Raw genomic sequence first — 15,406 nt, 5'->3', positions numbered from 1 at the left:
GCCCCTGATTTAACTCAAAGTTGGAAATCTCAAGCAAGGAGGATCCAAGGATAGCCTGAGCAGAAATTGGAAAAGCTCCAATAGGAAATGACATTGAACCTGAAAGACCACCGTTTGAGTTGAAACCTTCACTCTGCAGCAGAACATTAGCCAAACTGGAAGTATTTGAATCTGACAAGCCTGCCTGAAGTGGGAGCTCACATCATTCTTCAATGATACTGCTTGATGACAATGTGTCAAAGAACAGTTGTAACATGGATAATGACAGAACTGTTTTATTACTAACAATTCCTTCTAGGTCTCAAATATGGACAACTTTGGGCACAAAGGGAATGAAATTCCTCCTGTAGATAATTTAACCCAAGGTGTGAATGTAAAACAATTACAGGAAGAGATTAAAAGGGAAATATCACTGACATTCAAAACAAGCTGAATTTGTAGAAGAGGTGAGATGGGATACTGGAGCATTGAGCTTGGTTAAGCTAGATGATCTTTTATTGACCTTGATGATTCTTCTGAATGTCCCGCTTTCTATTCAGATTTCTTTTTCTTACTAGCAATTTCTTTTTATTGGCAGAGAGAATTATTTCTCAGTAGAAAAGAATAAAGAAGTTGACTAACCAAGTTGCAATTTCCTCTGGGGTGTATTCTACTCTAGGAATTGGCTCACCGCTGTGGAGAGAAGCAACAGTTAATACTGATGGTTTTACACCGCAACAGTAAGCAAAGCAAGTCAATGAAGGAGACCATACAACTTCAAACAATGTGGAAAGTGGAATCACAGACACTTGGGGCTGGGTTTTCTGGCTCGTCAGCGATGGATTGTGGGCAGTAGGAGATCCTGTAAAATGCCATGAGTGCTGTGCCACTGCCTACCTGCCTGCCTTGCTGCAATTTTAGCTGCAGTGGAGAAGGCTGATGCCACGAATCCACCTTGGCAGCTTTCAGTGGACATACTTATAACAGGCAAAAGAGTTGGGGAGGGATGTCTGCTTAATGCTCACTCCTAGGTCATCCTCTAGTTCCAGTTCCCCTCGCCCCTGGCCTGTCTAGCTTGGCACCCAATCCTCTTTTCCCCCTTCACTTGATTCTTTCCGCTTGCCCCAGTGATGCCCCCTTTTACCTTTCAGTGCACCTTTCACCTTGGTTCTGGGCCCTGAATTGTGGGCACTGTTGCAGCCCCAGCATTGACCGCTACTCCCAGTGGTGCTGCTGAGACAAGAGATGTGTCAGCCAATGAAATAGCCCAGCTGGAAATGGAAATCCCACCTTTAACCAGTTAATGCTCCTCCAAGCATTAAATCCCTGTCAACCAAACTGCCAGAGTGGGGGGAGATTCCTTTTTACCAGAAGGACTGGGGCACCAATACTCCATTAGATCCAGCCCTTAGAGTATACAAGCAACTTACTGTTTATAATTCATTGCAATTTCTGCAATCTGCTTCCGTCGTTCCCTGTATTTAACATCAGAATATCCCTGCAATAAATCAGAAAAAATAAAAATTATATGAATCAATCTAGCAAGGTGACAGAATGTATGCAGATCCTCTCCTCTGCCTGGAATAAAACATTAGTATACATCAGGCCATGTCTGGACGTGTCAATAAAGATTGATTGCTACGATTTGTCAATAACTCCATTATCATTATATCATATTACTAACAGGATGGTAGGAGGGAAGCTCCTTGGACCAGTTTTTGTGATTGGGTGACATTATGGGTGATTTCAATGGGGTGAAGTGTCCAACACACACTTAAATGACAGGAATGGAGATTGGAGAATATGGTGTTGGCAGTAAAGCCCTACCTCTGATTGCTGTTCTGTCTCATGAGGATCTACCCTGAGAGAGGATCTTTACTGAACCTAATAATTGGAGCCAATATCTGCTTTTCCTCTTGCTGGAATACATGAGGTCTAAGTTTGACAAAACCGTGACAAAGTGCTCTTTAGATAGTATGAAAGATGATGAGAGTCAAGCCTAGAAATGAATGTTAGCAATTAGTGAACAAATGATTTACACGTTGATATGACTTTAATGCACCTAATACTTTAATGCAGGCTTTACCCAGTCGTTTTAAATGGGTTAACCAGCTTTGTAGGAATTTCAGACAAATATGGTAAATTCTTGACTTTTAATTGTCCACAATAATTTGAAGATTTATACAGTTATATCTGCAGGTGTAATAATTAGTTTGCATAAACAACCACTTTGATGTGGGTAATCCGGGACATAAGTATCCGGGATAATAAATCAAATCAAATCAAAACTGTCTGACTGCCCCAGAGGACTATACTTGAGGGAAATGTGTACAAATGAGGCTCCTAATAGATTGCTTAGATCGACCGGAGTGTCAGGTGGACATACTAAGGAGCTTGCATATGGCAGAGAGCATCATAGACAGAAGTTTCAGGGAAATGACCACACCCAAGGTTGAGGAAGATAAATGGGTGACAGTCACAAACAGTAGACAGTCAGTACAGGAACCCCCTGAGGCTGTCCCTCTCCCTCTCTCAAACAGATACATCATTTTAGATGCTATTGAGGAGGACAGCATATCAGAGGATGATGAAAACAGTAGCCATGAGAGTGGCACCACTGCTGGCTCTGCTGTACAGCAAGGAGGGTCAAAGTGCAGGCATGCAATGGTAGTCAGGGATTCAACAGTAAGGGGCACGGTCAGGCATTTCTGTGACTGCGGCTGAGACTCCAGGATGGTCTGTTCCCTCTCTGATGCCAGGATAAAGGACATCTCTCAGTGGGCACAGGGCATTCTGAAGTAGGAGGGCAAACAGCTGTTGTTAGTTGGAACTAACAACATAAGTAGGAACAGGGGCAATGCAATCACACTGTTGGGGTTGTGCTACACCTCCCAATAGCCAGCATGAAGTGCAGGAACTGATATGTCAGCAAATCATGGGAAGATGTAAAAACAAGAGGCTTGTTGTGATGGGTGATTTTAACTTTGCCAACATAGACTGGGATTCCTTTAGTGCCAGGACTTGGACAGGGCAGAGTTTGTTCAGTGTGTCCAAGAGTGGGTCTTGAGGCAATATGTAGATAGTCCAACTCGGGAAGCAGCTACCTTAGATCTTGTTCTGGGAGATGAGACTGGGCAGGTGACTGTTGCCTCGGTGGGGGACCATCTTGGGAACAGTGATCATAATTCTATAAGTTTCAAGATACTTGTAGAAAAGGATAAAAGTAGACCCAGATTGAAACTGGTGGAAGGTTAACTACGACGGTATTAGGCAGGAGTTAGGGAATGTAGACTGGTGGTGGCTGTTTGAGAGTAAATCCACATCCAATATGTGGGAGTCCTTCAAAAGTCAGTTGTTAACAATTCAGGACAAGGATGTCCCTGTGAAAATGAAGGATAAAGATGGTAAGATCTGGAAACCCTGGATGATAAAAGAGATTGTGAGCCTAATGAAAAAGAAGGAGGCATACATAAACTTCAGGAAATTGAAAACGGATAAGGCTCTTGAGGAATACAAAGATAGCAGGAAAGAGCTTAAACAGGAACTTAGGAGGGCTAAAAGGGACATGAAATATCCTTGGTAGGCTGAATTGAGGAGCAGCCCAAGGCTTTTTTTGAATATATAAGGAGGAAGAGGTTAGCTAAGGAAAGGGTGGGTCCACTGAAGGAAAATGGAGGGAATTTGTTTGTGGAGCCAGATGAAGTGGGTGAGGACCGTAAATAATATTTTGCATCAATATTCACAAAGGACAAAAATGTGGTGGATGGTGAATGAGGAAAGGAAGATGTTGACATTCTAGGACATGTTGAGATAAAAAGGCAGGATGCATTGGAGGTTTTGAAAAACATAAAGTGGACAAGCCCCCAGGGCCAGATAGGGTCTATCCCAGAATACTGAGAGAGCTGAGAGAAGAAATTACTAAGACCTTGGCCAAAATCTTTGTATCCTCTTTAGCCATGGGTGAGGTACCAAAGATTAGAGAGTAGCCAACATCGTTCCTCTGTTTTAAGAAGGGCTGAACAGACAATTTGGTAAATTACAGGCCTGTGAGCCTTACATCAGTGGTTGGGAAATTTTTGGGGAAGTTTCTTAGGGATAGGATCATAGAATCATAAAATCCCTACAGTGCAGAAAGAGGCCATTAGGCCCATTGGGACTGTATTGACCACAATCCCATCCAGGCCTTATTCCCATAACACCACACATTTACCCTGCTAATCCCTCTAACATTCAGGTCAATTTAGCATGGCCAATCAATCTAACCCTCACATCTTTGGACTGTGGGAGTACTATGGATGCATCTGGAAGAGAATAGATTGATTAGTGATAGACAGTATGGTTTTGTGAAGGGAAGGTTGTGTCTCACAAACTTGATTGAGTTCTTTGAGGAAGTGACAAAAAAAAATTGACCAGGGCAGGGCAGTGGATGTTAAATACATGGATTTTAGTAAAGCCTTTGATGAGGTTCGTCGTGGCAGGCTAATACAGAAGGTGAAGTCATATGGGATCCGAGGTGAGCTGGTAAGATGGATACAAAACTGGCTTGGGCATAGGGAGTAGCAGTGGAAGGGTACTTTTCTAACTGGAGGTCTGCGAAAAGCGGTGTTCCACAAAGATCAATCTGGCCTCTGTTGTTTGCAATATATGCAAATGATTTGGAGGAAAATGTAGGTGGCCTGATTAGTAAATTTGTAAATGATACAAAAGTTGGGGGAGTAGCGGACAGTGAAGAGGATTGTCAAAGGATGCAACAGGATATTAATAGGCTACAGACCCGGGCAGAAAGATGGCAGATGGAATTTAACCCGGACAAGTGTGAGGTGACGCGATTTGGAAGGCTTGCTGCAGAAGGAAAATATACAGAAAATGATAGAGCCTTTAGAAATATTAGCATACTGAGGGATCTAGGCATGTAGATCTGCCATTCCCTGAGGGTGGCAACTCAGATGGACAAGGTGGTCAAGAAGGCGTATGGCATGCTAGCCTTCATTAGTCGGGGTGTTGAGTATAGGAATTGGAAAATCATGTGGCTGGGATGAAGGCACTTTATCTGAATGCACGAAGCATTCGGAATAAAGTGGATGAGCTGGTGGCGCAGATCAGCACAAATGGATATGATCTGGTGGCCATTACAGAGATGTGGCTGCAAGGTGACAGGGACTGGGAGCTGAATGTCCAGGGGTATCAAGTGTTTAGGAAGGATAGGCGGGAGGAAAAAGGGGGGGGCGTAGCTCTGCTGATTAAGGATAGCATCAGGGTGGTTGTAAGGGATGATATAGGAGCCAAAGAGCAGAAAGTGGAATTGCTGTGGGTGGAGATTAGGAACAGCAAAGGGAGGAAGACGCTGGTGGGTGTCGTTTATAGGCCCCCAAATAATGATCTGGAGGTGGGGCGGGCTGTTAATGCGCAAATAAGTGCGGCGTGCAGGAATGGAACGGCGATAATTATGGAGGATTTCAATCTACATATTGATTAGTCGACCCATGTTGGATGTGGTGAGCTTGAGGAAGAGTTCTTGGAATGCTGCCGGGATAGTTTCCTTGAACAGTGTGTGTTGGAGCCGACGAGGGAGCGAGCTGTCTTGGATCTGGTGTTATGTAATGAGGCGAGTAGAATTAGGGACCTTGTGGTGAAGGATCCTCTTGAAGAGTGATCATCTTATGGTGGCGTTTCTGATGCAGATGGAGGAGGAGAAAGTGGGTTCCCGGACATGTGTCCTTTGTTTGAACAGAGGGGAGTACGGTAGGATGAGAGAGGAGTTGGTGAATGTTGACTGGGGGAGCGCGTTGGAAGGTAGGTCTGCTGAGGAACAGTGGAGGATCTTTAAGGAGATCTTTCTTGGTGCTCAGCAGAAATTTATTCCGATGGTTAAAAAGGATCGTAGGAGGAGAGATAATCAGCCGTGGATAACAAAGGAGGTTAAGGAAAGTGTTAAATTAAAAGCGGATGTGTTTAGAGCAGCTAAGAGTAGTGGGCGAGAGGAGGATTGGGAGAGGTTTAAATGTCAACAAAGAATGACAAAGAAGTTGATAAAGAAGGGTAGGATAAACTATGAAGCTGGGCTAGCGCTTAATATAAAAAAGGATAGTAAGAGTTTTTATAAATATATAAAGAGGAAGAGGCTGGCTAGGGTGAACGTTGGACCCTCAGAGGATGAGAGGGGGGACTTAGTGGTAGGGGATGGGGAAATGGCTGAGGCCTTGAATAACTTTTTTGTTTCAGTCTTCACGGAGGAGGACGTGAATAATTTGTCGGGTGTTAGCGATGGAAAGATGGTAGGAGTGGAGGGCCTGAATGACATGATTGTTACTAGAAAGGCGGTGCTCGACAGACTGGAGGGACTGATTGTGGACAAGTCCCCAGGACCGGATGGAATGCATCCAAGGGTTCTGAAAGAAATGGCGGAGGTGATAGTGGATGCCTTGGTGATTATTTTCCAAACGTCGCTGGATTCTGGGGAAGTGCGGGAAGATTGGAAAACGGCTAATGTTATGCCGTTGTTTAAGAAGGGTGGCAGGCAAAAGGCAGGGAATTATAGGCTGGTTAGTTTAACGTCTGTTGTAGGTAAAATGTTAGAATCCGTGATCAAGGAGAAAATAGCGAGGCATCTTGAGGAGAATTGTTTGATAGAGCAGACGCAGCACGGTTTCGTTAAGGGGAAGTCGTGTCTGACGAATTTATTGGAGTTCTATGAGGATGTGTCTAGGGCGGTGGATAGAGGAGAGCTGGTGGATGTGGTGTTTCTTGATTTTCAGAAGGCATTTGATAAGGTGCCACACAAGAGGTTGTTACAGAAGGTTAGGGGGCATGGAGTTGGGGGTAGGGTGTTAGCGTGGATAGGGGATTGGCTGTCAAATAGGAGGCAGAGAGTGGGTGTCAATGGGTGCTATTTGGATTGGCGGTTGGTGACTAGTGGAGTGCCCCAGGGATCGGTGCCGGGGCCTCAGCTATTTACCATTTATATAGATGATCTGGAGGAGGGAGCCGAGTGTAAGGTGTCGAAATTTGCTGATGACACCAAGATTTTGTGGAACGGCAAATTGTGCGGAGGGTGTGGAGAGTCTGCAGAAGGATCTAGATAGGCTGGGTGAATGGGCCAGGAACTGGCAAATGGAATTTAATGTTGGCAAGTGTGAAGTTGTCCACCTTGGTAGGAATAATGGTAGGAAGGACTATTACTTACATGGCAAAAAACTGCAGCATGCAACGGTGCAGAGGGACCTCGGGGTCCTTGTGCATGAGTCGCAAAAACCCAGCCTGCAGGTGCCGCAGGTGGTCAGGAAGGCAAATGGGATGCTGGCCTTCATAGCGAGGGGGATTGAATATAAAAGTAGGGAGGTCTTGCTGCAACTGTACAGGGCACTGGTGAGGCCGCAGCTGGAGTACTGTGTGCAGTTTTGGTTGCCGCACTTACGCAAGGATATTTTGGCCTTGAAGGGAGTGCAGAGGAGGTTTACTAGGCTGCTACTGGAGTTGAGGGGGTTGAACTATGAGGAGAGGCTGAATAAACTAGGCTTGTACTCATTAGAGTTTAGAAGAATGAGGGGAGATCTCATTGAGACATATAAGATGATGAATGGGATGGATAGGATAGAGGTGGAGAGGCTCTTCCCGCTCAGAAAGGACAGTAGGACTAGAGGGCACAGCCTCAAGATAAAGGGGGGGCGGTTTAGAATAGAGTTGAGGAGAAACTTCTTCACTCAAAGGGTGGTGAATCTCTGGAATTCTCTGCCCGTTGAAGTGGTGGAGGCTGTCTCGCTAAATATATTTAAGACGCGGATTGATAGGTTTTTGATAGGCAAGGGGATTAAGGGTTATGGGGAGAGGGCGGGAATGTGGAACTGAGACACGACAGACCAGCCATGATCTTATTGAATGGCGGGGCAGGCTCGAGGGGCTAGATGGCCTACTCCTGCTCCTATTTCTTATGTTCTTATGTTCTTACGTCTCAGCTGTATAAGACTTTGGTTGGGCCACATTTGGAGTATTGTGTACAATTCTGGTCACCACACTACTGGAAGAACGTCGATGCACAGGAAGGGATGCAGAAGAGATTTACTTGTATGTTGCATGGTTTGGAGGATATGGATTATGAAGAAAGATTAGACAAATTTGGATTGTTTTCATTGGAGCATCAGAGGATGAGGGGGGACCTGATAGAGGTTTACAAAATTATGACAGGCTTGGATAGAATGGATACTCAGAGTCTTTTTCCAAATTTCAAAGGGTCAATTACTCAGATTGAAAGATTGAAAGTGAGAGGAGGAAAGTTTTAAATAGATGTAAGGGGCAAGTTTTTCACCAAGGGTGGCGAATGCCTGGAACGCAGATGGTGGAAGCAGATTCTATAACAACGTTGAAGAGACAATGAATAGATACATGAATAGGCAGGGAATAGAGGGATACGGATTACATAGTAGATTAGTGGCATCTGTGTCGGCACAAACTTGACGAGCAAAAGGGCCTATTCCTGTGCTGTACTGTTCTTTTTTCTTTGTTCTAACACACTAGAGAAAATCGTTAAACAAAATAATAAAATTTTGCTCCATAGAAAGTGACAATTTCATGAATTTTTTTCATGAGTCACACAGTCTAATTCCACTGTACTCTTCACTCCCCATAACCATTCCTTTTTATTCAAACAACCATCAGATTGCTATAGTTTAAACAAGGGGAATTGAGAATGCTTTGCCGTGTACAGAACACCAACTTCTTGTCACTGGCTGTAGAAATATTGTCTTCTAACTCTTTCATTTTTCTCATTAACTCAGGTCTAACTTTTTGTTATTGTCTTGCCAGCCAGCAGGAAGTCAAGTTCATCTTCTTTACACTGGTGCAGAATAACTTAAACTCCTCTGAACTGTAACGCCTCATCTCTTCACCCTGTCATTGCTTTTGCATCCTTCCAACAATGAGGAGATCAAATTGTACACAAATCTAAATGCAGGTCAAAGGTGATCTTCCAACAGTCAAATATTTCCCTTTTGCTTTCTAGACATCCAATTGCAAAACCAATTTGCTTTTTATATTTCAGTTTTACCAACTGTGCTGTTAACTTGAATGGTTTTTGCATTTGCACATCAAATGTTCCTCCTCAACAAATCTTATTATATGTTATCAAATTAGGTGTGTTTTCCTCATCTATTTTAAATGACTACATTCTTCTATATTTAGTTGCATCAAAAGTCTATTTAACTCCTGCGGTCTTTTTGAACCCTCAAGAAATTTGCGATATCCCCTCAAACCGGTGTCATTAGCAAGTTTCAGCGTTGCCTCGACAGTTTCTAAGGTCAGTTTAGTTGAGCACAGAGTAAATCAGAGGGACACCACACAACTGATGTCTGAAGCACATAATTCATCCAATTTCTCCACTTCTTTTACCCTCCTATCCATATGAAGATATTGCCTTTAAATTCCATGTTCCACTCTATTATTCATTAGTGTCTTTGTTGATACCATATCGAATGCTGTTTGAAAATCTGCACACACGTATACACACACACACACACACATGCACAAACACACCCACACACACACCCACACGCACCTACACCCACACACACACACATATACGCAGCCACAGCATTTCATGAATCTTGAGGATGTGAGGATGTGCCATTTTCTGGGATGTTCTCCTTGCTCAGGCCCTTTCAAAAATCATCCTCTTTAGAGTCTGGTTTACATTTTAGGATTATCTGTGCACCTCAGAGAGCACTAGAAAGCCAGACTGTCCAGTCCAAACCACAAGAAAATGCGCCCACTTACAACATACATGGAGAGAAAGGCTTTGGCTGCAGCCAAAATAAACTGAGTACACAGAAACAGATGTAAAGTACATGATGTGCTTCAATAGAATGTTGAGTCTGGGTAGAATCCCATAAACGTTCTGAACTCTGTGGGGCCAGAGCTGAGAGTTTATAGGACTGTAGACTCTGTTTTGTAATTCAGTGAAAACAAATCATAAAAAAGTTACGCTGATCTTTTTGGCAGGCTCCACCTTTAGGATAGACAATTGGAATGAGGCAGTGACCTAAACAAAATGAGCCACTTGAATGATGGTGGATTACAAAATCTACTGGCCTAAAGGGGGAATTGGGTTAAATAGTGACATATTTAAAGGTGGCTTATTTAAGCTGCGAGTGGTATTTATAATGCAATGAATCATGCAGTTATTTAAAAAAGCTTCAAAATGTTAGATGTTCTGCTTTACTTCCGTTGAATATGTGCATGCGTGTGTGTGTGTATGCACATGTGTGTGTGCATGTGTGTGTCTGAATGTGTACGTATCAGGAGTTGCTTGATGTCAGATACAGGTGGTAGCAGCAGGTAATACAGGAGATGATCAATTACAGCCTACTTGCCAAAACTCCTCTGGCCGATAAAAAGGAGCTTAAAGAGCTGGTAGATTCTTCCCGTCTAGCCACCTGGTAATGTTAGTTTAACAAACTCAGGGTTTGAGATGTTCACTTATGAACCAAAAATCCAAGACGTTGCCTGTCACTAAAAATAAACACCGTTAAAGACAGCGTAATTTTCCACATTGTGCTCTGGATATATATAGTTAAATAGCAACTCACTGCTCTTCTTTCTCATTTTCCATTTCTTCCCTCCTCTCATTCTTTTTCTCTTTTTTATTTCCTACTCCACAGTTGAGGGGTTTTGTTCCTATTTTCTCTTGATTGGGAAGATTAGAGAGCATGAGAGTATATTGAAGCCATGGTTCTCTGGACTGGAGCCAAGTAAATTCTTTGGATGGCTGTTAGGAGGCCACTGCCCTCAAAGCTTGCTCTTACTTTCCCTGCTGGAGATTACTACCATCGCCAATGCAAAGCGAGGTCAGTGAGAAATCATGTGTCATCCTCGCATCAAATTGGAACTTTGAAAGGTAAAGCAGATTAAGAATTCTTGCAAATCTGCCCCGATCCTTTAACACTCGCATGTCTAGTAACATACACAGAGAAATAGCCCTACAGAATGTGTTCATGCATTAATAAAGGCAAATCATTTAGCTATATCCTATGTTTCAGTGAGACAGATTCTGTGCTAGTTTACAGTGTTTCTGCATTATTGGGTGTTTTATTAAGGGGCCTCATAGTCAGCTGTGGTTCCAGTGCACAGACTATATTGGTCCCTGTATTAATCCGCTCACATTGGTGTGTCTGCTACTGGCTTGAAATGATAAAGTATTCGAAGAAATCTGAAAATTGAGAAGGGGGAAACAGTGAAAAGTCAGGTTCAATCATTCAGTTTTGTTAGAATATTTTATGAATTTCATTTCAGCACCTGCACAGTGACAAATGAAGGAATTGGCAAGTGACAAAGGCTCATCGCCCCATGGAAAGTTGTTGTATTTTTTGACTATTAATAAATGAGTGCAATGGTCTCAGTTGTACCACATCAATGCTGTATAGTATCTGCAGAGTGATCCTGCACCACCTGTTTGTGGCGTGCTAACTGAGCTATCACCATTTGAAAAAACAATCCTTTGGTTATTTGGTGATTTTCCTGATTTCACAGTGTGTCTTTTGTTGCCCTCTGTTGGCCATGTAAAGAACTGACTGAACACTGTGGCTGCAAAAGGTGCCGATAGAACCAACTTCCACAATGCAATTTTATCAAAAAGATCGACTTTTTATGATATGTCATTATTGTTATACATTATTACAACTTTGGCTTTTCAGTGTGGATATTTCTCTGGTATAATCCAGTATTCAGAAATACCGAGGGTCTGAAGGCAGGTAAATAAAGACAAATTGTCATTCCATCAGGAACAGAAAAGAATTGCTTCTCCAGCACAGAATATACAAGTGAGGGTCAAAGCACTGAACTGGAAAACTGTCTCAGGACAAAGTCCTTAAACTGGCTAACACAAAATGCATGTTCACACATTCAGCCCACCCACATTAAAAACAAGCAGGCAGTGCTGTCGCTCGTTGCATCAGTTCTGATCACAAGTCATTGACCTGAAACATTATTTCTGTTTCTTTCTCTACAGATGTTGCTTGTCCTGCTGAATACTTCCAGCATTTTCTGTTTTTATGTCACGTTTCCACCATCCAAAGTTTTGCTGCTTCATTGCTGAAGTCACAATTTGTAATATGGGGCACTGAATTCCGTGCTCTTAATTCTTAATTTCTGAAGTGGACAAATGATGGATGTGAGGCAGGTTCTGCTGCTCTGGAAGTATTCTGTATGTCTTCACCCTTAACCATGCAGCTGTGGGCACAGACTCAGAAAATGTCCAATAACAATTGGCTTTTCCAGGGCAACAGAGCCATCTGCTGGTATCTTACAATAAGACCGTAGAAATGACCATACCTGTGAACTTTAGGCCGCAATTCTCCCAGTGCGACCTGCTACTTTTCTGGCGGGTCACGGTGGGAGACGCACATCTGCGGCCTTGAACAGGGATTGCGCAAGAACTGGGAATGCACGTGCATCTCTTAGAGCCAGAGAACAGCCGCCGGGTAAACCACGCTGGAAATCGGCGGGAAGGCGGGTAAGCGATTTAAATTTTTTCTGCATGTATTTTAAATATGTATATGTGATCATTATCTCCCACCCCTCCAGGGGCACTTCATTCCACTGGGGTTCAGACTACCTGCCCACGTTTGGGGAATTAGCAGGAGACCCTGCCTAAATGAAGAGGGGGCAATCGGGGCCCCCCAGGGGATTGGGCGGTGGGGAGGGGCTGGTGTCCCCTGGGTATGGGCACCCTGGCAGTGCCAGCCTCTGCCCCCTGGCATTGCCCAAGGGGTAATGAGACCATCCCCAGGGGGCACCATGGCACTGCTTACCAGTCATCAGACAGTGCCAAGGGGGCAGGACGTAGTGTGGACAGGGCCTAGGGTTAATGTATGGGCATGGGGGGGGTGGGTTTTGCTGCCACTCTGCATTAGGATCAGTCTATGATGGAGGGAGGGCAGATATTGGAGCAGGCTGGGTGGTCTGCCTGGAGGGCTGTCTCTGGGGTGGGGTCTGACCCCAGGGGGGCATTAGCAGGGGGTGGTCAAATCTGGAATGAGGAGGGTGGGGGGATTGCCACTGCTGGGGGGTTGTGTCTGGACATTGGAGGGGTCAGGGCTGCACCGAGAACTGCTGTGGGGACTGCGATCAGGCCATGGAAAGGGGCTGGAGGGGCAGCACAAGCAGGGCTCCCAGGCTGGCCAGCGATCGAGCTGGCCAGCAAACAGGAGTTTGACAGTTTGGGGCCAGAACTGTCAAACTCCGGCATGAATAGACCTCCCCTGGGTTTTTAATGAGATTCCTGATTGGGACCTCTGCAGTGCACAGAGTGTGGAGATTCAGGTCAGAAACTGAACTATCAGAACAGTTGGGATTTAGAAAAGTTTTCCTGCCAATTTAGCACTTTTGGGAGAAACCTCCCCATTAATGTCTCCAGTTTCTTCCTAGCCATGGAAAATTGGCAGCAGTGTTGCCTTTGAGTCAGAAGATTGTTGGGTCTAAGTTGCATTCCACAGTCTTGAGTACAAAATTGAGGTGGTACTTTAGTGCACTACTGGGGGAGTGCTGCACTGTCAAAGATGCTGTCTTTTGGATGAGTCTGTAAACGGAGTCCTCGCCTGTCCTTTCAGGTGGATATAAAGGATCCCACCCACAATTTTGAAGAAGAGCAGGGGAGTCCTCCCTGGAAAAGTGGCCAATAACCCTTAACCAACACCAATAACAGGAAAACAGGTTGTCTGGCTGTTATCGCATTGCTATTCGAGAGAGAGCTCGCTGTATTTAAATGGACTGCTGTGTTTGTTTTCCTTTGGAGAAAAGGAAACAAGGTATGACGTTGGCTCTTTCTTTACCATGTAGAAGTAAAATCAGGTGCAAAGTGTTTTTTGAATTGGAGTTGGAATATTTGAACCCGGAAGAAGGCCTGGATAATTTACTAAACTTCATGGGTAAGATTTATCAAAAGGATTACTTATTAAGCACATATGAAGCTTGGTCAGAATTTGAGAGATTTTGGAAATCAGAGGATATTTCTATTGAACAGTGTGTGATGGAATTTAGTAGGCTATATAAAAAGCTGTAAAAACACTGCCTGGAATTTCCACAGTCCACGTTGGCATTTAAGTTACTGGACTGTGCTAAAGTTACCAATATGGATAGACTCCTGGTTCTGACAGGAGTTAAGTTTGCAGATAATAATACCGTATTTGATCAAATGTCAGAGGCTTTAAAGTTTTTAGGGAAAACATTCTATCGCTATGGCTTTTGTGACACAAACGGGTCAGTCAGCAACAAAACAGAATGCGAAATATACTCTGTTAACAGGATGGCAAGATCGTACAGGCACAAGCAGGCTATAAGAGTATGTCAGAAGATTGGGACTCAGAAATTATGAGGATAGAACTCCTTTAATACCTATAGCAGGAGGAAGGATATGGAGAATGGTAACAAAAAAATGAACCCCAGAAATTGTCAGGGTGTGATAAATTGATGTTTTCGGTGTAACTCTAAATTTAATTATGCTTTCAACTGTCCAAAGTGATTTAAAAGAGTGTTTGAAGCTACACATGGTACAGAAGAATTGGAAGAGGAAAGAGGCAGTGACCAGAAAGAAGGCATTGTCCCATTAATGAGAAGTTTTACTCCTGTAATGAGAGTTTTGGTTGCAGAGTCCTTTAATTGTGCAGCATTAGAGAGTGGCTGCATGTCTATCATGTGTAGAATTGACTGTTAAAATGTTACCTGGACTCTTTAAATCGGAACCAGATTAGAGAAATTGAAATTTCCACAAGTTTTAGGTTTGGGGATGATAATATCCTGAAGTCATTGAAAAGAGTAGTGATGCTTTGGAATATTGCCGGAGTGAATCATTCCATCAGTAGAGATGTTGTGTCAAGTGAGATCCTTTTCTTCTGAGTAGACCATCGATGAAGAAAGCACACATGAGACTGGAGATGGAACATGATAAGGCAACAATTTTGAAAAAACAGTGGATGCTATTGTATTCTGTTAGTGACAAGTATCAGGTAAAGACATTAAGGAAGTGTTATTAGCATTCAGAAATGGGGCCTTTAGCTGATAAAAAAGCCCATTGTGTTGAAGCTGTGTCGGCAATTTGTGCATCCACCTCCTCAGAGCCTGAAAAATTTATTAAAGGATGCAGGGGTAAGAGATGAAGACTATACTAAACTGACGGACCAGGTCAGTTAAGGGGAAGTCGTGTCTGACAAATTTATTGGAGTTCTATGAGGATGTGTCTAGGGCGGTGGATAGAGGAGAGCCGGTGGATGTGGTCTTTCTTGATTTTCAGAAGGCGTTTGACAAGGTACCTCACAAGAGGTTATTGCAGAAGGTAAGGGGGCATGGAGTTGGGGGTAGGGTGTTAGCGTGGATAGAGGATTGGTTGTCAAATAGGAGGCAGAGAGTGGGGGTCAATGGGTGCTATTCAGATTGGCGGTTGGTG

The 15,406-nt window shown here is 43.7% G+C and overlaps 1 protein-coding gene across 1 annotated transcript in view; it reads right to left on the bottom strand.

Moving 5' to 3' along the window:
- Positions 1-15,406, bottom strand: part of th (tyrosine hydroxylase) — a 70,093-nt gene that overhangs the window by 20,728 nt on the left and 33,959 nt on the right. Inside the window, exons 5-6 of the mRNA XM_080191614.1 lie at positions 1,410-1,477; positions 622-672 (exon numbers count right to left, since the gene is read on the bottom strand). Of these exons, the coding sequence (XP_080047740.1) occupies positions 622-672; positions 1,410-1,477 (119 nt within the window). The remainder of the gene's footprint in view (positions 1-621; positions 673-1,409; positions 1,478-15,406) is intronic.

This window comes from Carcharhinus amblyrhynchos, chromosome 6, assembly GCF_965287045.1.
Source record: "Carcharhinus amblyrhynchos chromosome 6, sCarAmb.v2.hapA, whole genome shotgun sequence".
NCBI lineage: Eukaryota > Metazoa > Chordata > Chondrichthyes > Carcharhiniformes > Carcharhinidae > Carcharhinus > Carcharhinus amblyrhynchos.
The sequence above is the reverse complement of the archived record's forward strand: the minus strand, read 5'-3'. Positions and strand labels throughout refer to the sequence as shown.